Raw genomic sequence first — 22995 nt, 5'->3', positions numbered from 1 at the left:
ATGGCTCTCCCAGTAGCCTGGGGTGCTGTTTTCTTTTCTTTTCTTTTTTTTTTGGTATGCTGTATGGTGGGGTCACATTTCATTCTTTTTCCATGTGAGTATCCCATGAGTATCCCGTTCTTGCAGCATCATTTGTTGAATTTTTATTTGTTTGGTTTTTGTTTTGGGGAAGTGCATGGGCCAGGAATCGAACCCAGGTCCCCCACATGGCAGGCGAGAATTCTACCACTGAACTACCCTTGGGGTTGTCTTCTATGTTCAAAGTCAACTGCACTTTTAAGACCTAAGCACTCTATTCTCAGTGTCTGCACCAGCTTGGATTTGAAGTCCTTTTTCACTTCTTGAATATTTTGACGAATAATCTCCTTGATGGGGTTGAATGGATTTAAGTAAATTAAGCATTTATTTTTTACTTCTGTCACTTTCTACATGCAGGACCTGTCTCTTTTTCCTTAGTCTTGTCCAAAGACAATTTTTACAAATCTTTTTGTTATCAGTGGTTACCTTGGGGAGAGAAGAGATTAGGGTAGGGTCAAAGATATCTTTAACCTTATCTGTATTATTTAAATTTTTTTAATAAGGAGAATCTATTCGTTTACAACTGTGTAAGTAAAACTTTATAACTCCTCCGTAAAAATCACATTCGGCTGTCCCCAGCATGGAATAGTAAGAAAAAGATGAGCTTTTGAGATAGACAAGCCCTCTGCTTGAATCGGGAGCCTAGTGTATACTAATTGTGTCTTTCACTTCAGCTCAATGACAGATATTTATTGACTAGCTAAAAATTAATCATCCAGCCAGTTATTTAACCTTTCTGAGCTTTCATTTCTTTCGCTTTAAATAGGAATAATAATAATAACCTCCAGGGTGCCTGGATTCGAATCCTAGGTCTGGCTCTACCTCTTTGTAGTTGTGTATCTTTGTAAAAGTTAAATTCATATAAAGCGCTAGTGAAACGTCCAGCGCAGAGAAAATGCCGTATGTGTTGGCTGTGATTGTTACCTCAAAGGGCTGGTGTCTGGGTTAAGCGATACAAGTTCCAGAACATCTAGAACCTTGCCTGCGTTCAATAAATGCTAGTCCTTCACCCACTCTGCCTTTAAAGCATATATATCAGTGCTTTAGAGACATAAGTATTTTTTTTTACCTAGGAGGAGGTCACCTACACACACACACACACACACACACACACACACACACACACACTTTTTAAAACCATTTGCGTCTTCTGAGTTTTCAGCCATGCAGACATTATTCGTACAGGTTTATGGTAAGATAGTCTCTTTATTCATTGTGGGCTCTATGTACCGCTCTTCATCTTTCCTTGGACATGGTCCCAGGCTGCAGAATGGTGCAATTAGAATTAAAAAACTCTCCTTCTTACCTCACTTGGGCAGCTTGACATAATGACATAATAACTTGACATCAGCTGAGCCAAACTCTACTACCATGTGACTTTTTTGTTATAGTATAATTGAAACAAGAGTCCAGTGAGAAAATAAGACAAGCAAGCAGTCAGACAGTGAGTTGACACATTTTTAAAGGAAAGGTAATCTACCAAACATTTCTTTTTTTCTCTTGTCAAGTTATCACGGTCTATGATTTCAGTATTTATATTAAGTTGGTATTTTGCTGTCTTGCAAATTCTCTGATAATGTATTTTTTTTTTGTAAGCCATATGGTGGGAGCACATTTCATTCTTTTTCCGTATGACTATCCTGTTATTGCAGCACCATTTGTTGAAATTTTGTTTGTTGTTTGTTTTGCTTGTTTGTGTTTTTGGGGGGAAGTACATGGACTGGGAATCGAACCCGGGTCTCCCACATGGCAGGCAAGAATTCTACCACTGAACTACCCCTGCACCTCCTGATAATATATTGTTAACTAGTGTTGAGAGCGATCTAGTGTAGAAGCCAATGATTTAGCCATATAATATAGCCATTAACCAAACAAAGTTTACAATCAGCTTGCAAACCTACCATGTGTTTCTTGGCCTCTAAACTCAATCTTGCGAAGCAGTGCACGGCTGAGGCCCTAGGGGCACGCCAAGGACCACCGAATTTACCAGCCCTCCACTCTCACCCTCCCAGCTCATGCAAAATTACTAATAGAATACTACGTCCTTACTTAGCCCCGAGACAAACTCTCGGAAGTTAATTAGAGCGTCTCCATTTTCATCTAATAACTGGAATAAGCGGGAGGCCAGCACGTCGGAGTGAGTTCCACACGCCCAGGGAAAGAGAAGGACAAACATGCCCTTGAACTGCTCGAAGTCGATGCGGTACTGCTCCAGGTAAGGCAGGCTGGGGTCGTGCCGGTCCAGCGCGTTGCTGCTCCCGCCCCAGTAGCAGCTGGTGAGGTGTTCTGCCTGAGAAACCCAAGAATAGATTGGTGACTGCGGGTTCCGCCTCGCAGCAAATACCAGGGAGAAAAGGCCCACCCTCGGGTTTGGGGGAAAGGCTTTAAGTTCAGCCCACGTGCCTCCCCGGAGGCAGAGCTCTGGTCTCCTGGCCACCTGTGTCTTCCACCTGCCCTCACGACCTCCACTGCAGCCCTCTGCCCACTGCAGGCCGAGCACTTCCGCAGTTCCCAGCCGACGCAGAGAATCCCGTTCAATTACTGGGGACAGGTGAAGAAAGAAAAACCTCCCCCAGCCCCCAGCTTTCTTCCCTCTTACACACAGGCTCAAAACCTATCTACAGAAAATTTTTCCATCAAGAGAAACAAAAAAAATTCTTTCTAACTTAAAAGAGATACATAGTACGTTAGCCTGATAAGGATCTGGAATTTAGGTAAGCTGCCCATTATTTTCTAGGGATAATGGGGAAATCCAGAGGTTAAGTAGCTGACACAAGATCTCCCAGTTAGCCCAAGTAGAATCACGATGAGATTTGAATTCCCCATTCTTTGTCCTGTCTCGTCACCAAAATCACATAGATTTTATCAGAGTCATATAGTAATTCAATGCATAAACGTGGTCTTCCTGTTTCACACATCTGCATATAGCTCTAGAGATGTTATCAGTAGGAACCAGGAGGGAGAGGAGAATAGAGACTGGAGCCAGCAAAGAGTTTCCTGGTTCCCCCTTTGGAAGCAAAGCAGTCTCTTTATTCATGAACTCATATTGTCTCTGACAGAAATATATGGTCAACTTAGAATAAGGCGTGCAATAACAGAAAGATCTGGAAGGACACCCAAAAAGGAGGACTTTATTTTACTTTATTTCCAACTGTGCTGTTTGAGTATTTCAATACAAATGTGTATAAGTATCGCAATAGGAAAAAAAAAAAGCACTTTCAGAACAGATCTTTGTCTCTTGCCTAGAGGTTCTATCAAAGGGGAAGCCAGTTATAAGTGTGTAGTCCTCCAACCTGCCCTCACTTAGAAAAGGAGCAAAGATGACCGATGTCTCTATCACATGTGTTTCCTTGGAATCGGAGCTAAGACCCTAACAGTGAGAGGAGTGGGAGCAGTGAAGAGAGGAGGATGGTGAGGTGGAGTACAGAGCCAAAGTCAGGCTTTTCGCATTGCAGCCTTGTGAGAAGAAAGGAAGCTGTGTCAAGGTTCACCAAGCCTTGGGAAGCCTCCTGACTGCAGAGTGGAGTGGGCGACATCAGGTAAGGCGGAGAGGTGGATGCTGGAGGCAGAGTGGCCTGCTGGGTTGGGTTGTACTCTGAAATGGAAGTACAGCGGGTGGAGACCATGGACCCTTGGTGGGCAGGAAGGTGTCGGCGACACAACCCCAGGATGGGTCTCCTTTGCCTAAGCTATGTCAGTAGATAAAGGTTACCCCAATCATCTCCTCCTAGCCAAGCACCAGGTTACTCTGGAGCCAGGCCTGAGCATGAGGGAAAGCTTTATCACAACTCCCAAGGGAATATAAACCACACAGACCGGCTCCCTTGTTCTCCAAGAGACCCCAGATCTCATCACGTTCAGCCCTGAGCTTGAAACAGAAAGACCAGTGTGGAAATGGTTTAAGAGATGAATAGTATGTTAACCTGGAAAGGATCTGGAACTTAGGTAAGCTGACTACTTTATTTTCTAGGGGAGAATGGTGAAATCCATTCTATTTTCTAAGGGAGGATGGCAAAGGAGCCTTTCCTTCCTTCCACCCTGTGCAGATTTCCTCCCAAATCTGCCTCGGGGTGGCAGCCTTTCATCTTTCTTCCCCAAGTTTAGCTCCACAGCATGAGCAGAAGCTTCTTGCAAAAGGGACTGCATCCTTCCTTTGTATCTGCAGTTAGACACCCAGAAATTGGATGTTTTTACAGGACTAGAGAGTCTGGAAGGATAGCTGAGACAACGTAATGGCTCAATAAATGCTTGTTAAATTAAAGCATTCAAGGGACTTAAGGAAGTTGACTAACTGAAATTTTTTTCTTGGGTTCCACAGTACCAGGAGACTCCTTCCCATTCCTGACACCAACCAATGGTCTCAGGTCCTTTCTTGGTAGACTTGACGATACTTCTTTAGGGCAGGTTTTCTGAGTGCAGGACAAGCTTGCTTTAAGATATTTTCTGGTGTAAATGTTACACCAACTGCCTGAAGATGCACAGACCAGACAGTGTAGCTGGGTCCAGGAAAGACATGGTTTCAGCCATCTCTGGAGCAGGTACTACTGCACAACCAGCCCTGCCCTCCCTTCTTCTGGTGTCCCCCAAAGTCTGCCCCCTCTTTTGACTGTCACAGCCCTTTCCGTGGTCTTGCTGCCTTTCACCACTACTCCTTCTTCTGTTTAATTACCCCAGAATCCTGGCCTTTCCTCTCCCACCACCTTGTGAAAAAAGATTTCTGGTCCTCCTTAAAAATCTGAAGGTTTTTTTTTGAGCAACAACAACAAAAAAACCACAATGTGATACCACTTCACACCCAGTAGGATGGCTATTAGTTTTTTAAAAAATTGAAAATAAAAAGCGTCGGTGAGGATGTGGAAAAGCAGGAACTCCTCTATGTTGTTGGTGGGAGTGTAAAGTGGTGTGGCCACTGTGGAAAAGTTTGCTGGTTTCTCAAAAAGTTAAACATAAAATTACCATATGACCCAGCCACACGGCAATTCCACTCTTAGATATATACCCAAAACAAAAACAAATAACAACCACAAAACCTGAGGTTGTTTTGATCTCAGTTGGATCTTTGCATTTTTCCTTTAGGAACCAAAGAGGGACCCCTTCCTTATGGGTAATCAATTGCATTGAGCAGTTAGCGGCAGGGGCTTAACATGTATGAGCAAAACATTAACGGCAGGATCCACCATAAAGACTCCCCTCCAGTGCCAGGCAGAGGCGGTGGGGGTGCTGCTGTCCGCTGGTGGTGACGCCATGGCTGTCACCAGCCAGCTGTGAAGGCTCCAATGCCGTAATCTCTCTGCCGTTATCTCAGTTCCCCATCAGACATATGCGAGGGCTGTAGATCATTAACATATCTATGTATTCAACAAACATGTTTGCAGCACCTTCCAGGGGACAGGTACGAGACCAGAAACTAATGAGACAAAAATAAATAAAATGGAGTTCCCTACAAGAGCTCACAGGTGAGCGGGACTGTTGGCAGTTTCACTCCGTAGCACACATGCTCTCTGATTCTAAGGATAATTAGTGCTTAAATCAGGTTTTTATGTTATACCTTTATCCAATATGCTATCTTTTCAGTGCTCAAAACAGGTAAGCTTCATTTTGGCAGTAAAAGGTACCATGTACAGGAAGCCAGCCAACTAGAGACTGTGATAAAACTAGTACCTGGCAACATAGGATCTTTTAGTCTCTTTTTCTGTCAATTGTCATATTTTACCTTTGATGTTAATAATGACAGTTATGACAATATTTTTTTTCTAGAAGAAAAATTGTACGTTGCTTTATTGTACGTTACTCTCTTATTAATTAAAAATTGTACGTTATTCTCTTATTAACAATCAAGGTTGGCCTACCCCATAATGCTGAAACCCCTTTTCAACATGAGGAAGTTAGAATGGTCAGTGCCCAAATATCCCTGAAGATTGAGAAAATGACCAAATGAGAGGGGAGAGTCATAACAGAGAAGTTAGGATTTAACAAATGATTATCATTACTAAATCATTATATAGAAACTTCTTTTTAATTTCTAGTGAATTAGAACAGCCAGAGGACATACCTGAAATTGTCAAACTGTAACCCCTGCTACACTTTGAAATTTGCTCTAAAACTACTTGCTCAACTGTATTTTAAAATTTATCACTTTTCTGTATGTATGTTATATATCATAATACAAAAAAAAGCAATCAAGGCTGGTAAAGATATTGTCCCAGTGAGTATTATAAAGCAATACTACATTTTCTTAGGTCCAAGGGACACAACTAGAATTTATGTGGAGTGAGGCAGAGAATAAAATATCAACTTAAATTAGTTATAAGTATACATTTAGTTTTCATATTAACTACTCCGGTTTTGAACTCTCAGCTACATTTTCCTCATTATGCATATTGAGACAGGCTGCTGTTTAGCAATTTAACAGGAAAATCAAGAACTAACTGAAGTACTGAAGTGACTAGCTTTTCCCCTTGAGTACACATGTATGAACTTTGAAACTCACCTTGAAAAGAGCGTAAAGTTCTTCTAACTCATCAATGGTAAAGGACGTTTCTGTCACAATGGTTCGCACCTATAAGGATGATACACACGAAGAATTTCATAAAAACAAAAACTGTCCTATCAGGGACATGCTTGGCTTTCTCCATTTGAATCATTTTCAGTTCTGTCAAGAAGGAACTTATGAGCCAGTCAGAGTGGGAGAAAGAAGACCCCAGGCTGTTTCTCAAGGGACTCACCACATTCCTTTTTGTTGTATCCTCAAGTGTCTGGATCACCTTCAGTCTCTGTTTGAATCTCATCTGTTCAATCAAATCTGCTCGAATAGTTCCAAATTTCTGGAAGGAAGCAATATTGATTGTCATCACTGTAAGTATGATTGGAAGCTGTATGTATCCCAGAAAAACATGTTCTTAAACTTAATCCATTCCTGTGGGTGTGAACCCATTGGCCTTCTGATGAGGCTACTCTAGTTAAGAAGGCATGGCCTACCTCAATTAGGATGCATCTTAATTCTATTACTGGAGTCCTTCGTAAGTGGAGTCAATTTCAAAAAGAGAGAGAAATGCTACTGGACGAGCAAGAAGCTGAAATATGATGGATCCCAGAAGAGAAGGAGGAGACCAGGAAATGCTACTATGTGCCCTGCCATGTGACAGAGGAGCCCAGGATTGCTGGCAGCCAGCCCCAGAATGGCATTCTTTGGGAAGAAAGCATTGCCTTGATGACACTTTGATATATAATTTTTTGGGCTCAAAACTATAAGCTAATAAATTCCCATTGCTTAAGCTGAACTATTGCATGGTATTTGCTTGAGTATCCCAGGAAATGAAAACACGGGTGTTGCTGAAAAATCTGCTAAAACACACAATGTCATGTCTGCAGAACTGATGGAGACACAATTCTTATGCATATGAGAAATGACCTGCCAAATGACAGAAATTGAGATTATACCTTTATTTTATTTAAGGTTTCGAAGACACTTATTGATCATAAATAACCATGGAAATTCTCATGCATCTTAGTAGTTGAATTAAATTTTGAAAGCCAAATGAGGCTCCCTCAAATCAGTGATTCATCAAGAAGAAGGGGGATTAACTAAGCCTACAAAGACAATTTGGCATGTGTTTGGGTGAGGGGGAGGGAGGACTGTTTTAAGGGAAGAATTTCCTGAGCAAGAAGAAAAGAAGTACCTGAGGCCAAGTATTAGGCTGGGAGGTTGGAATAAATGTTTGTGTGAAGCTCCCTTCACCTGATTTCTACTTTAATAGCATTTGTTCTTCTTGTCAGAAATCAATGGTGCACATCTGTGTATAACAGACACTGTGGACTAGCTCTCTCTTCAAATTCCAAAATGTTTAATTTGAGTGCAAACATTTGTTGAACTGCATTTCAAAAACCAAACTAGTCTTCCTAGCTGAACGTAGAGAAAGAATATGTAAATTTTGATTTCTCAGTGATACAAAAGAAAAAAAAAAGAAACTCTGTTTAAAGTATGAAAACCCATAGAGGCAAAAACTACAATTGCTAAATATATTTAAAAGATAAAGGAAAAGTCAACAGACAATATCAAGTGTTGACAAAGGTATGGAGCAACTAGAACGCTTGTATTCTGCTGGTGGGAATAACTGCTGTTATAGCCACTTTGAAAATCTGCCCGGCAGTACCTAACAAATCTGAACAGATTAATAACCGGGACCCACAAATTCTACTCCTAAGTATATATCCAAGAGAAAAGTGCATATATGTCTCCCACCTACAGTTGTGTACTAGAATATTCATAGCAGAACTATCATCCCAAAGTGAGTAACTACACAAATGCTCATTAACAGTATAAACAAAGAGGATGAAGATATCATGGTATGGACACACAATGGAATACTATGCAACAATAAAAAATGAACAATATGGATAAATCTCAAATTGTAAAGCTGAGCAAATTAAAGCAGAACCAAAAGAGTAAATCCCGCATAAATCCATTTATATTAAGATAAAAAACAGGCAAAAATAATCTATGGTGTTAAAAGTTAGGAGAGTTGTTAATCTTGGTAGGATGGATAGTGGCAGGAATGGACAGAAGGATGCTTCTGGGGAGTAGGTAATGCTCTGTCTTTTGATCTGGCACTAGGTTATATGGGTGGGTTAAATGAGAGGTTTAAAATGAGAGCCTTGTGTATTTTATATTTTATTTACATCTTCTCCTTAACCAGAAATGGATCCTGTTATTTGGAAGGCAGGGCCCCTCCCTCAGCCAGACCTCTGGGACTAGCTATAGACAGGATAAATAGCCTTTCCATCTGGAGATTAAAGGGAAACTAAGGACTCCAAGTTCCTGCCAGCTATTTCTGGAAGATTCCTAAATGAAAGTGGGCAAAGAGTGGGTCTCTTTCTCTCTCTCTGTTTTTCTCCTTTCAGAGGGGTTTTGACAGAATGAAATGTTAAAAATAAAGCAAGCACAGAGCCTGCCCATGCAAAGAAAAAAAATAAATAAAGCAAGCAAAGGTGACTCAGTATATTCTGGAGCCAATGTTTCCTACCATGTAAAATAAGGGCAAAAGTTCATATATAATACCTTCTCCCAGACATTGCACATTTCAATTCCATGCAAAGAACTAATTTGCTAATGTAATAACATGCTTAATCCAGTAAATGGAATTTGGTAGTGAAGGTGGAGGGGGAGCATAAAGTTGTTTTGATTTTTTAAAATAACCCCTTCTTAAACAACAAACAATATCATCCATCCTCATTTACTTCTCCTTTCCAACTCAATTTTTATCTGAATGTTTCTGTGGGCTAGTTCTAATTTTCCAATCTAATTTCTAATCTTCTCTTTATGAGCTATGAGGCAATTTTCAATGTAGACAGTATTTCTTCTTCACTGCTTCATCCCTCCAGTTACTGATACCAACTAACAGCATGTATTCAGCCCTTCATTTCTTACCACCATCACCCACTCTGTCTGTAGATGTTCTTTTTGTCCCCCCAGTGGATTGGGACAATAAGCACGTGGATCAGATAAAGGTATGAAGTAGAGATGCACTGTCCCAAGTTCCAAATCCACAATCTATGGTTTCTCCACCCCCTACTATGTAAGAAAGGTGGGTGTCCCCAGCCTAGCTGGACAGCCTGCCTCTTTGTCATTTACTTTGCCCTTCAAACCTTTCCTTTATGATGCTGGGAAGACAGGGGTGGGTCGAGAACCTGGAGATATTGGTTACAAAAGGAAAAGGACCATGATTATGATGATAAAAGAACATTTATTCCTTCTAGCCTCCAATGTTCTAGAACAGCTAGAAAGAAAAATCTGAGATGATGGTATGGTACTCCATGACAAATTCTTGGATCTGTCCTGTAACTACTTGTAGAAGATGGCTTTGAAAACTGTTGCTTTTTTCTTTCTTTGCTTTGTATATATGTTATATTATACAATTAAAAAAAAAGTTAAAAAGAAAGAAAGAAAGAAATGGACCACAAGGATTGAACTCAGTGAAGATGAACAGGTTCTTCCTTTCCAAACTCTTCAAAGAGGAATTTAAATATGTCAATACTACAATTCTTTATTTAAAAAAAAAATCTCAATGTGGGCCCTAATAATATCCATGGAATCATCTGAACAAGTCCACTCATTACAAGGAAATTTATTGAAATGAAAAGAGGCATCATTTCTGAGATCCAAGGTCCATGGTTTATTATTTATTTATTTTTGTAAGTCAAAGTCATCTAAAATATGTTCAAAAGGTCTTTTAAAAGTTTCCTAATTGTGGGGTACTTATTCTCTGGGTATACAGTACAGGGTTCTCTGCTGGTGGCCAGAGGAATGAGCACCATTCACACCTGAAAGTCCTCTCATTAAGCAGAAAAAAATCTCCAAAATACCTAAAGTACTGAGGCTCTACCTTCGAAGAGTGGGTCGGGAGAGAGACGTCGGACGGAAGGTGGGTCTGTGGATATAACGTTATGGGAGGCAGAGACCAAAAGGTTGAGAGTGACTCAAATGCAGCTGAAAGAGCATTTCCCCACATTCCACCCACCTTTTTCATTGGTTATCTCTCTGCATGAGCCAACGGGTGTGTTGGGTGGGGCGGGGTTATCCAGGGGGAGGAAAGAAGAGGTCAAGGAGGGAGAGGAAGAAGACACGAAAGGCCAAGGATGTGAAGTCAGTGTGAAGGTTTTTCTCATCCCAGTGCCATGTTTGCTGGATAGGTTGTCTTTTTTTTAAAATTTTATTAATTAAAAAAAATTACAAGAAACAAACATTCCCAACACATACACTCAGCAATTCATAATATCATCACATAGTTGCATATTCATCATCATAATCATTTCCCAGAACATTAGCATCAATTCAGAAAAAGAAATAAAAAGACAACAGAAAAATATAACAAACAGAAAAAAAAAATTTTACAGGCCATACCCCTTACTGATCCCTTTCATTGATCACTAGCATTTCAAACTAAATCTATTTTAACATTTGTTCCCCCTATTATTTATTTTTATTCCATATGTTCCTCTCATCTGTTGACAAGGTAGATAAAAGGAGCATCAGACACAAGGTTTTCACAATCACACAGTCACATTGTGAAAGCTATATCATTATACAATCATCATCAAGAAACATGGCTACTGGAACACAGCTCTACATTTTCAGGCAGTTCCCTCCAGCCTCTCCATTACATCTTGGATAACAAGGTGATATCTACTTAATGCATAAGAATAACCTCCAGGATAACCTCTTGACTCTGTTTGGAATCTCTCAGCCATTGACACTTTGTCTCATTTCAGTCTTCCCCCTTTTGGTTGAGAAGGTTTTCTCAATCCCTTGATGCTGGGTCTCAGCTCATTCTAGAGTTTTTCTCAATCCCTTGATGCTGAATCTCAGCTCATTCTGGGATTTCTGTCCCACGCTGCTAGGAAGGTCCATACCCCTGGAAGTCATGTCCCATGTAGACAGGGGGAGGGTGGTGAGTCTGCTTGCTTTGTTGGCTGGAGAGAGAGGCCACATCTGAGCAACAGAAGAGGTTCTCTTGGGGGTGACTCTTAGGCTTAATTTTAAGTAGACTTGACCTATCCCCTGTGGGGTTAAGTTTCATATGAACAAACCCCACTCTGGGGGCCCAGCCTATAGCTTTGGTTGTCCACACTGCTTGTGAGAATATCAAGAATTCAACTTGGGGAAATTGAGTTTTCCCCCATTCTCACCATTCCCTGAAGGGGACTTTGCAAATACTTTTCCACTCACTGATCAAATCACTCTGGAATTCATCAGGGCATCACCTGGACAAACCAACAAAATCTCATGTCCTATACAAAGTTCCATGTACTTAAGGTGTTCAATCAACTATCTACATAAGTTATATTAGGAGACGCGCTAGTCAAAGTATAGATTTGTACCAAATAAACATTTTTTGCTTTAGTCTCACACAGTTGAAATTTTAAACTATTAAGTACCATCTATTTTCGGCACACTGCAGTAATGACATTCTTTTGTTCTTCCTCATGCAAAAACATTTTTTTAATTTGTACATTTAGTCACTATCACTATACACTCTAGGCATTCCTAGATTACACCATCTCAATCTTTATCGTCTATCTTTCTTTGTGATTTCATTTATGCCCCAGCCCTCCTCCCTCTATCATTCTCATATGCAGCTTCATTCAGTGTTTTAACATAATTGTATTACAGTTAGGTAATATTGTGCTGTCCATTTCTGAGTTTTTATATTCAGTCCTGTTGCACTGTATATTGTTGCACAATCTGTATCCCTTCAGCTCCAATTACCCAGTATCTTACCCTATTTCTATCTCCTGATGGTCTCTGTTACCAAGGAAATATTCCAAGTTTATTCACTAATATCAGTTCATATCAGTGAGACCATACAGTATTTGTCCTTTTGTTTCTGGCTAATCACACTCAGCATAATGTCCTTAAGGTCCATTCATGTTGTTACATACTTCATAACTTTATTCTGTTTTACAGCTGCATAATATTCCATCTTATGTAAATGTCACAGTTTGTTTAGCCAACTGTCTGTTGATGGACATTTTGGCTGTTTCCATCTCTTGGTAATTGTTAATAATGCTGCTATAAACATTGGTGTGTAAATGTCCATTTGTGTCCTTGGCCTCATGTCCTTTGAGTAGAGACAGCATATAGATGGGTCCTGTTTTTTAATCCATTCTGCCAGACTATGTCTTTTGATTGGAGAGTTTAATCCATTAACATTCAGTGTTATTACTGCATGGGTAGTACTTTCTTCTACTATTTTGCCTTCTGGATTTTATATGTCATATCTAATTTTCCTTCTTTTTACCTTTACTCATAGTCTTCCTTTCTACACTCTTCTCCACACCTCTCTCTTCTGTCTTTGTATCTGTCTCATTCCCTTTAGTATTTCTTGCAGAGCTGGTCTCTGGGTCACAAATTCTCTCAGTGATTTTTTGTCTGAAAATGTTTTAATTTCTCCCTCATTTTTGAAGGACAATTTTACTGGATATAGAATTCTTGGTTGGCAGTTTTTCTCTTTTAATAATTTAAATATATTATCCCACTGTCTTCTCGCCTCCATGGCTTCTGCTGAGAGATCTGCGCATAGTTTTATTGGGCTTCCCTTGTATGTGATGGATTGCTTTTCTCTTGCTGCTTTCAAGATCCTCTCTTTCTCTTTGACCTCTGACATTCTGATTATTAAATGTCTTGGAGTATGTCTATTTGGATCTATTCTCTTTGGGGTACGCTGCACTTCTTGGATCTATAATTTTAAGTCTTTCATAAGAGTTGGGAAATTGTCAGTGATAATTTCCTCCATTAGTTTTTCTCCTCCTTTTCCCTTCTCTTCTCCTTCTGGGACACCCACAACATGTATATTCGTGCGCTTCATATTGTCCTTCAATTCCCTGAGTCCCTGCTCATATTTTTCCATTTTCTTCCCTATAGTTTCTGTTTCTTGCCGGATTTCAGATATTCCATCCTCCAGTTTTGAAATCCTATGTTCTGTCTCTCGAAATCTACCATTGTAAGTTTCCATTGTTTTTTCATCTCTTCTACTGTGTCTTTCATTCCCATAAGTTCTGTGATTTGTTGTTTCAGACTTTCAGTTTCTTCTTTTTGTTCTTTTTTGTCTTCTTTATATCCTCCCTCAATTCATTGATTTGGTTTTTGATGAGGTTTTCCATGTCTGTTCGTACGTTGTGAATTAATTGTTTCAGCTCCTGTATGTCATTTGAATTGTTGGTTTATTCCTTTGACTGGGCCATATATTCAATTTTCCTAGTGTAATTTGTTATTTTTTGCTGACATCTAGGCATTTGATTACCTTAATTAGTTTATTCTGGAGATTGCTTTCACTTCTTTTATCTAGGGTTGTCTTGCTGGATGAATTTGTTGTCTATCTGTTCTTTGACATTCTGTTCAGCTTTATCTGGAGCTTTAGCTTAAGTTTTGTTTAACAGAGGATAATTTTTCAGTTCTGGTTTTCTTGTTTCTTGCCCTGCTTGTGTGGTGCCTTTCCCCCATACACACTTAGAAGGGTCTACTTAGATATTATAGACCCCAGCCAGATTTTCCCAGACCAAACTGGCCTCCTATCAGGAGGAAAGAGTCACCTGTGTTGGTTTTCCCTGAGGGTGAGACCCAGCAGGTTGAAAGACTTTCCTGTGAAGTCTTTGGACTCTGTTTTTCTTATCCTGCCCAGTATGTGGTGCTTGTCTGACTGCAGGTCCCTCCAGTATAAGGTGATGTGGTACCTTAAACTTTGGCAGACTCTTTAACTTTGGCGTGGTGGTGACAGAGGAGGCTGTAGGCTGGTTTTAATGGCTTCAAATAACCAAGCCCTGGGGACTGAATTGCTTGATGGAGGGATTCCACCTGGGTGGGGCTTCACCCCTCCCCTGGGGAAGGCACAAGCTCCAGATAAGCCCCCCAAAGAGCTCGCTTCTGCCTATGCCTGAGGCAGTTGCAGCCTGAAAAGCCCTGCCGCTGTATCCAGAGGCAGTCAAGCCTTTGTAGATACACAGCCACAAAAACCTCTGTTTCCTTCTTTTTTTTTTTCCCCCTTTTTCTGTCAGTCCTGCCCCCTTGGTACCAGGGCAAAAATGAGCAACCTCCGCTTTGATCAGGTTCACCTAAGCTGGGGGCCTATTTTTAGTAGTCAGAATTTGTTAATTAGTTCCACAATTGGCGTTTGATTGTGGCCAGTCCCTGCTGCTGGTAAAGTCCTTTCCTTTCCCCTCTGGGAAGTGGCCTGTGGGGGAGGGGCGCTGGCCGCCACAGCTTTGGGAACTCACGGTTCTGGGGGGTGCTCGCAGCCTGTGCAGCTGGTCCAGACTTGGGTATGCTGTGTGTCCGGTCACTATTGTGGCTCTGGGAGCTGTTCTGTTCTGTTTCTGGTTATTTAGTAGTTGTTCTGGAGGACGAACTAAAATGCGCACATTGTTAAGCCGCCATCTTGACCCGGAAGCCTGGATGAGTTGTCTTCTCTAGGGTTCTCTGACCTCCACAAAAGCCTCGACTCAAGGCCATCACCCTAACCACGAGACACCCTTATAACTCTCAGAAAGCAGGCTCAGATTTCATCACCTAAATTTAGGCTCCTCAAGGTACTCCTGTCTCTTAAGGCCTTTGTCTAGACGAAGGAGCTGAAGGACTGAGTTGCCACATGAGGTGAACAAGAAGCTACAATAACACTCTAGTCAGCTTCGAAGTTAAGTACCCCTTGTGAATGGACAGAACATTAGCTGTCACTTGCACATGCTGGTTAAGAGATAAGAAATAATGAGAAGCATCCAGTACCTTAAAGCAGCTAGAGATAAAAACTTAAAATTATGGAATTATAACCCATACCAAACTCTGAAATCTGTTCTACAATTAATTGCTGTGATGTACTTCGAAATTTATTGCTTTTATGTATATTTGCTAAAGAGAAGGAAGAGTATAACAGAGAAAATAGGATTCAACAAATGAAAAATAAATTAAACTTGAAAATCAAAGCTAGGAATTAGAAGAAATTTTATACCCGAAATGGCCATATCTATTAGAGATACAAATTGAAAGATTTACAAAATAATTTGCTATCTGGGATTTGCTTTAAAATACTCTGGGGGTGGAGGTAAAGGGATTGATGAAACAAAGCTTGGGAAAATGTTGATTATTGTTGGAACTGGGTGATGGGTTCATGGAAATGCCTTATTTTATCCTCTTGACATGTACTGTTGTTACTGTGCTTGACAATTTCTGTTAGCTAAAAAGAATAAAGAAAGTAAAAGATAATACCAGATATTGATAATACATTCCCAAGGCTAAGTATGATGATTGGCATAAGATAGACACTTGTAAAATCTTTTTTCCCTCCTTTGTTAGAGAAGTTATGGGTTTACAGAACACCCAGGAATAAAATACAGGTTTCCCAAATACAACCCCACCACCAACACCTTGCATTTGTATGGAAAATTTGTTAAAACTGACAAAAGCACATTTTTATAATTGTACTATTAACTACAGTCTGTGGTTTAACTTAGGCTTCACTCTGTAGTGTAGTTCCATGGCTTTATTTAAAAAGTTTATTCTGTTACCACATATAAAATCTAACACTTTCTGCTTTTAATTCAGATATTTATTCCATAGGTTAGTTATGCTCACAATGTTGTGCTACCATCACCACCATTCATTATCAAAGCATTTCCATCATTCCAAATAGTAACCCTGTTAAGCCTTAACCTTCTATTCTCTATTCCCACCCCATCCCCTGGCGTGATGCTTAGGTTCTGGTACTTGTGAATAATGCCTCTATGAACACTGGTGTGCAAATATCTGAGTCCCTACTTTCAATTCTTTTGGATAAATACCTCGGAGTGGGATTGTTGGGTCATATGGTAGTTCTATACCTAAATTTCTGGGAAACTGCTAAACTTTCTTCCATGGTGGCTTCACCGTTTTACACTGCCACCAGCAATAATGAATGCTCCTATTTCTTGGCACTGTATCCAAATTTGCTTTTTTCCGTTTTTTAAACAGTGGTCATTCAAATGGGTATAAGACGGTATTTCATTGTGGTTTTGATTTGCATAATCCTGATGGCTAATGATGTTGACCATTGTTTCATTTTTCTTTGGAGAGATTTCTAAGTGTTTTGCCCAGTTTTAAATTGAGTTGTCTTTTTGGAAAGATTTCTTTATACATTCTGGATATTAATCCTTTATTGGATATGTGGTTTTCCAAATACTTTCTCCCATTTGTGTAGGCTGTCATTTTATTTTCATGATAAAGTCCTTTGATGCACAAAAGTTTTGATTTTGATGAGGTCCAATTTATATATTTTTTTCCTTTGTGCTTTATATGTAAAGACTAAGAAACCATTGCCTAACACAAGGTCTAGAAATTTCCCTGCATTTCCTATGAGTTTTATAGTTCTAGCTCTTTTAGTAAGGTCTTTTATCCATTTTGAGTCAATTTTTGTATATAGTGTGAGATAGGGGGTCCTCATTTTTTTTTTGCAAATGGAGATCGAGTTTTCCCAGCACCATTTGTTGAAGAGACTATTCTTTCCCAATTGAGTGGTCTTTCCCACCTAGTAAAAAATCAGCTGCCATAAATATGAAGGTTGATTCTGAGCTCTCAATTCTATTCCATTGGTTTATATGTCTGTTTTTATGTCAATAACTGTGTGTTTTGATTACTGCGGCTTTGTAATAAATTTTAAGATTGGGAAGTATGCCTCTACCAAATTCATTCACCAAATAAATTTGATGACTGGCTTTTCCACTTCTGCAAAGACACTTGTCAGAATTTTGATCGGGACTGCATTGAATCATAAATTTCTCTGGGTAGGACTGACATCTTAATACAATGAGCATGGGTGGCCTTCTTTATTTTAGCAATGCTGTTCTAGTTTGCTAGTTGCCAGAATGCAACACACCAGAGATGGATTGGCTTTTAATAAAAAGGGATTTATTTTGTTAGTTCTTCAGAGGAAAGGCAGCTAACTTTCCACTGAGGTTCTTTCATACGTGAGAAGGCACAGGATAATCTCTGCTGGCCTTCTCTCCAGGTCTCTGGGTTCCAACAACTTTCCCTGGGGTGATTTCTTTCTGCATCTCCAAAGGCCTATGCTGAGCTCTGAGTGCTGAGATGAGGTATGCTGAGCTGCTTGTGCTGTGCTACATTTAACTCTCTCAGTTAAGCATCAGCCAATTAAACCAAACATCATTCATTACAGCAGGCACGCCTCTTAGCCGACTGCAGATGTACTGAGCAACAGATGTGGTTCACATACCATTGGCTCATGTTCACAGCAACAGAACTAGGCATGTTCACCTGGCCTTGACAACTGAATCTAACTACCACAAATGCTTTTTAGTTTTCCATGTACAAGTCCTTTACATGGAAAGGTTAAGTTTATTCTTAGATAACTGATTGTTTTTAGTTGCTATTGTGAACAGATTTTTTCCCCTTGATTTCTTCTTCCAGTTGTTCATTGCTAGCATATAGAAGCTTGTGTATAGAATACACACTGCTTGTGTACTGATTTTTGGGTGTTGATCTTGTACCCCACCACTATGCTGAATTCATTTATTAGCTCTCAGAGTTTTACTGAGGGTTTTTCAGTATAGACAATCAGATCATTTGCAAATATGTAAAGTTTGCTCCTTCCTTTCCAATTTGGACACCTTTTAGTTATTTTTCTTGCCTAATTGCTGTGGCAAGAACTTCCAATACAATGCTGAATAACAGTGCTGACGGTGGGTATCCTTGTCTTATTTCCAGTCTTAGAGGGAAAGCTTTCAGTTTTTGACTATTAAGTAGAATGTTAGCTGTGAGCTTTTCACATATGCCCTTCATCATGTTGAGAAAGTTTCCTTCTATTCTTAGTGTTCTGAATGTTTTCATCAAAAAAAGTGTGCTGTAAAGTCTGCTTGGGGGAATGGTGAGAAAGGGAGAAAATTCAACTTCCCCAAATGGAGAATTCTTGATATTCTTACAAGCAGTGGGGACAACCAAAGCAATAGGCTGAACCCCCAATCCTGGGTTTGTTCATATGAAACTTAACCCTCAAAGGATAGGGTAAGCCTACTTAAAATTAGGCCTAAGAGTTACCCCCAAGAGAACCTCTTTTGCTGCTTAGATGTAGCCTCTCTCCCTGAGCCAACACAACAAGCAAACTCACTGCCCTCCCCCTCTCTACATGGGACATGGCTCCCAAGGCTGTGGACCTTCCTGGCAACATGGAACAGAAATCCTAGAATGAGTTGGGGCTCAGCTTCAAGGGATTGAGTGAACCTTCTTGACCAAAAGTGGGAAGAGTGAAATGAGACAAAATAAAATGTCAATGGCTGAGAGATTGCAAACAGAGTTGCAAGGTTATCCTGGAGGTTATTCTTACGCATTAAATAGATATCACCTTGTTAGTTGAGATGTAATGGAGAGGCTGGAGGGAACTGCCTGAAAATGTAGATTGTGTTCCAGTAGCCATGTTTCTTGAAGACATTTGTATAATGATATAGCTTTTGCAGTGTGACTGTGTGATTGTGAAAACCTTGTGTCTGATGATCCTTTTATCTACCTTATCAACAAAGGAGTAGAACATATGGAATAAAAATATATAATGGGGGAACAAATGGTAAAATAAATTTAGTAGATTGAAATGCTAGTGATCAATGAAAGGGAGGGGTAAGGGGTATGGTATGTGTGATTTTTTTTCTGTCTTCTTTTTATTTCTTTTTCTGAATTGATGCAAATGTTCTAAGAAAGGATCATGATGATGAATATACAGCTATGTGATGATATTGTGAATTATTGATCTGTAGAACGGAATGATCATACATTAAGAATGTTTGTTGGTTGTTATAGTTTTAAAAAAATTAAAAAATTAAGAAATTATAAAAAAGGTGCTATATTTTGTCAAATACTTTTTTTCCAGTTGAGATGACCATGTGTTTTTTTCCCTTCATTCTATTAATGTGATATATTATATTAATTGATTTTCTTATGTTGAGCAAACCTTGTTTACCAGGGATAAATCCCACTTGATCATAGTGTAAAATTCCTTTAATGTGCTCCTGGATTTGGTTTGTTAGTATTTTGTTGAGTATTTTTTCATCTACATTCATAAGAGACGTTGGTCTATAGTTTTCTTTTCTTGTAGTATCTTTATTTGGCTTTGGTATGAGGTTGATGTTAGCCTTGCGGAATGAGACAGGAAGTGTTCCCTGCTCTTCAATTTTTTTTGGAAGAATTTGAGCAGATCTAGAATCAAGTCTTCTTGGAATGTCTGGTAAAATTTTCTTGTGAAGACATCTGGTCCTGGGTTTGGCTTTGTTGGAAGGTTTTTGATTACTGAGTCAATCTCTTTACTAGTAATTGGTTTGTTGGATCTTCTATTTCTTCTTCAGTCAATGTAGGTAGTTTCTGTCTAAAAGTTTGCCTATTTCATCTAGGTTATCTAATTTATTAGCATACAGTTGTTCATAGTATGTTTTTATATTCCTTTTTATTTCCATGGGGATCTGTAGCAATGTCTGCCTTTTCACTTCTGATTTTTATTATTTGTATCCTCCCTTTTTTTGTCAGTCTAGATAACGGTTTGTCAATTTTATTCATCTTAACTGTTGGTTTTGTTGATCCTTCTTATTGTTTTTTGTTTTGTTTTCTATTTCATTTATCTCTGCTCTAATCTTTATTTCCTTCCTTCTGTTTAATTTGAGTTTAGTTTGCTCTTCTTTTTCTAGTTCTTCTAGTTTTGAGGTTACATCTCTGACTGGAAGTCCTTCTTCTTTTTTAAATATAGGCATTTAGGCTATAAATTTCCCTCTCAACATTGCTTTCACAGCATCTGTTGTATTTTCATTTTCTATCACCTCAAGATATTTCCCAATTTTGCTTCTGATTTCCTCTTTAAGCCATTGGTTGTTTAAGAGTATGTTGTTTAATTTCCACATATTTGTGAATTTTCCATTTTTCCTTCTGTTATTGATTTCTAGCTTCATTCCATTGTGGCTGGAGAATATATATTGTATGAGTTCAATATTTTTGAATTTATTGAGACTTGTTTTATGACCCAACATATGGTCTATCCTGGAGAAGGAGCCACATACACTTGACAATGGTCTGTATTCTGTTTCATTGGGTGCACTGTTCTATGTATGTCTGTTAGGTCTAATTAGTTTAGTGTATCACTGGAGTCCTGCATTTCTTTATTGATCTTCTGACTAGACGTTCTATACATTATCGAGAGTGGTCTTAAATACTCCTACTGTTAATATAGTTCCATCCATTTTTCACTTCAAATCTCTCATATTTGCTTCAAATATTTTGGGGCTCTGCTATTTGGTACCTATATATTTATAATAGTTACAACCTCCCGATGATTGTCCCCTTTATCAGTATATAATGACCATCTTTGTCTCTAGTACACTTGTAACATCTTAAATAAAGATTTGTTGAATAAATAAATAGACAAATGTTGTTTCTTGCGTCTCTTCAGTCTTTACTTCTGGCATAACTGTAGTATCTTCTCTGTTAGTTTCTATCCCTTCAGTTTCCCCCCACTCCAATGCATTCAATACACAGGGAGCAGAAGCAATGCTGTTGAAGAAACCCTCCTCTCAGTTTCTAGTAACTGTTGGGTGCCTTGCAAATCAACGTTCCCTATGAACCAGCTTCTGTTTAACCAGTTGACCTCAGGTCCATATGTACATCTATAATTTCACCACCATTTTATCCAGACAAACTACCCTGCTCTGGCTTTATTGCTGAGGATCTCTTATTTGGATCCTGATTTTGCCACGTTCTAGCTATGTGGGTTTGAACAATTCACTCAGCCTCTCTTGAAATACTTTATAACTTAAAATGAGCTGACATTTATCTGGCAAGGCTGTCTATGCAGCACCCAGCACCCTGCTCCACACACGGCAGGCTCTCATGATTGGAACTTCTTATAGTCATCATTAACAAGCCCACCACATTCTTAAAACTTTAATAACTGGATTACATGCTCCAACCACTCCTTTTGTCTTATTAGCCACATCCTTTACCTGTTTAACACCTCTTAGACTAAACCCACCTGGCTGGGGTGAGCTTGCTCATGAAGAAACTCTTTTACAGTTGTGTGCCTGCTGTAAGGTCACTTATCAATGTGCCACTGTGCCTTCCTGGAAGGTCATCTCTGTCTGTAAGTCTGTCTTTAAGGCTGGTACTTTGTTGTCCAATTTGTGTATAATTATGCCAAAACTGCAGAGCCTTATACACAGGGCCCCTAGAAATGTCTGTACAACTCCTTTCAGCAAGGCTTTGAGAGAACTCAAAATGAGAGAAGTTTTTGCCTCAAATCATTTATGATATAAAGTTGTCATCTCCACTCAGCAGGTGAAATATGATCAATAGCAGACCAAGCTCCACCAATTCGAGAAGCCCTTGACCAGCTCTCAAAAACTGAATGTGCTTTCAGTACTCTTTCCTGCTTTTTCATTTTCACAGCTAATTACTCCAGAGTGCAGAAAGTAGAAATGTGTTGTAGGCCTTTGAACATTCAGGTGTCCCACCTATTCCAAACCAGGTTATAATCTACTTTAGCAGCTGGAGGCCCCATTCTGCATGGAGGGCAATGGTTCTCACTGGGCACTAGAACCACCCGGGGGAATCTTTAAAAATATAGTTATTCTTGGGTCTCATATTCAGAGATTGAGATTTAATTGGTCTGGAATGGTCACTGGTAATCTGTGTTTTTAAAAGTGTTGCTGGTGATTCCAGTGCACAGACAGGATTGAGGACTCCCAATTGAATGGTTAGGAGGAGAAAAAAAGTGGTAGGTAAGAATTTGTGGTGTCCCTTAAGTTGATCTGTGAGGCAGTGGGGAGCCATTGGGAACTCATGAGCAGGGTGGTGACACTTATACGCAGTCGTCATGCATCGAAAGATGAGGTGATGTAGCCACTGATATAAATCAAAAGAGTTGTCTCCCTGAGCAGAAGGCAGCAACTATTGTGGGGTCCTGCCATAGGAAGCCTGACAGCTTAGGGCCACGGTTAAGGATTGGCTAGAGAGGATATAAATGGAAACCAGCTCTTGATCTAGTCTCCAATCTCTTTGCCTTCCCATGAAAAATGGACTAAGGGCTAACCACACCATAATGCTAGATTATTAACTGTTGAGATTAAAGCCTGAATCTACATATAAGCTTTATTATTTTGATCCAGAATACTCTTAAAAATAAAGGTGTCAGGGCATGCCTTTAGAAAAACAACACCACTGGTATAACGATAATTATTGTCTCTAATTGCATGGGCTCTTTTTCTAATAGAATAACTATCCAAAATCTCTGATAATGTACTATTCAAAAGACTTGGGGCAAAGATTTAAAAAGAATGCAGTACAATAATAAGTGCTTCTGAAGAAGTGAAGTGAAAGAGCATCACTAGTCCCACCAGATATACCAGGTCTCA

At 39.5% G+C, this 22995-nt stretch overlaps 1 protein-coding gene across 4 annotated transcripts in view; it reads right to left on the bottom strand.

Annotated features, from left to right (window-relative positions):
• Window positions 1-22995, bottom strand: part of TBC1D9 (TBC1 domain family member 9) — a 146614-nt gene that overhangs the window by 9648 nt on the left and 113971 nt on the right. For all 4 annotated transcript variants that reach the window (XM_077139967.1, XM_077139969.1, XM_077139970.1 and 1 more), the window contains 3 exons: window positions 6804-6902; window positions 6569-6637; window positions 2128-2368 (listed from right to left, as the gene is read on the bottom strand). In XM_077139967.1, the coding sequence (XP_076996082.1) occupies window positions 2128-2368; window positions 6569-6637; window positions 6804-6902 (409 nt within the window). The remainder of the gene's footprint in view (window positions 1-2127; window positions 2369-6568; window positions 6638-6803; window positions 6903-22995) is intronic.

Source organism: Tamandua tetradactyla, chromosome 22 (genome assembly GCF_023851605.1).
Source record: "Tamandua tetradactyla isolate mTamTet1 chromosome 22, mTamTet1.pri, whole genome shotgun sequence".
In the NCBI taxonomy this organism is placed as follows: Eukaryota; Metazoa; Chordata; class Mammalia; order Pilosa; family Myrmecophagidae; genus Tamandua; species Tamandua tetradactyla.
The sequence above is the reverse complement of the archived record's forward strand: the minus strand, read 5'-3'. Positions and strand labels throughout refer to the sequence as shown.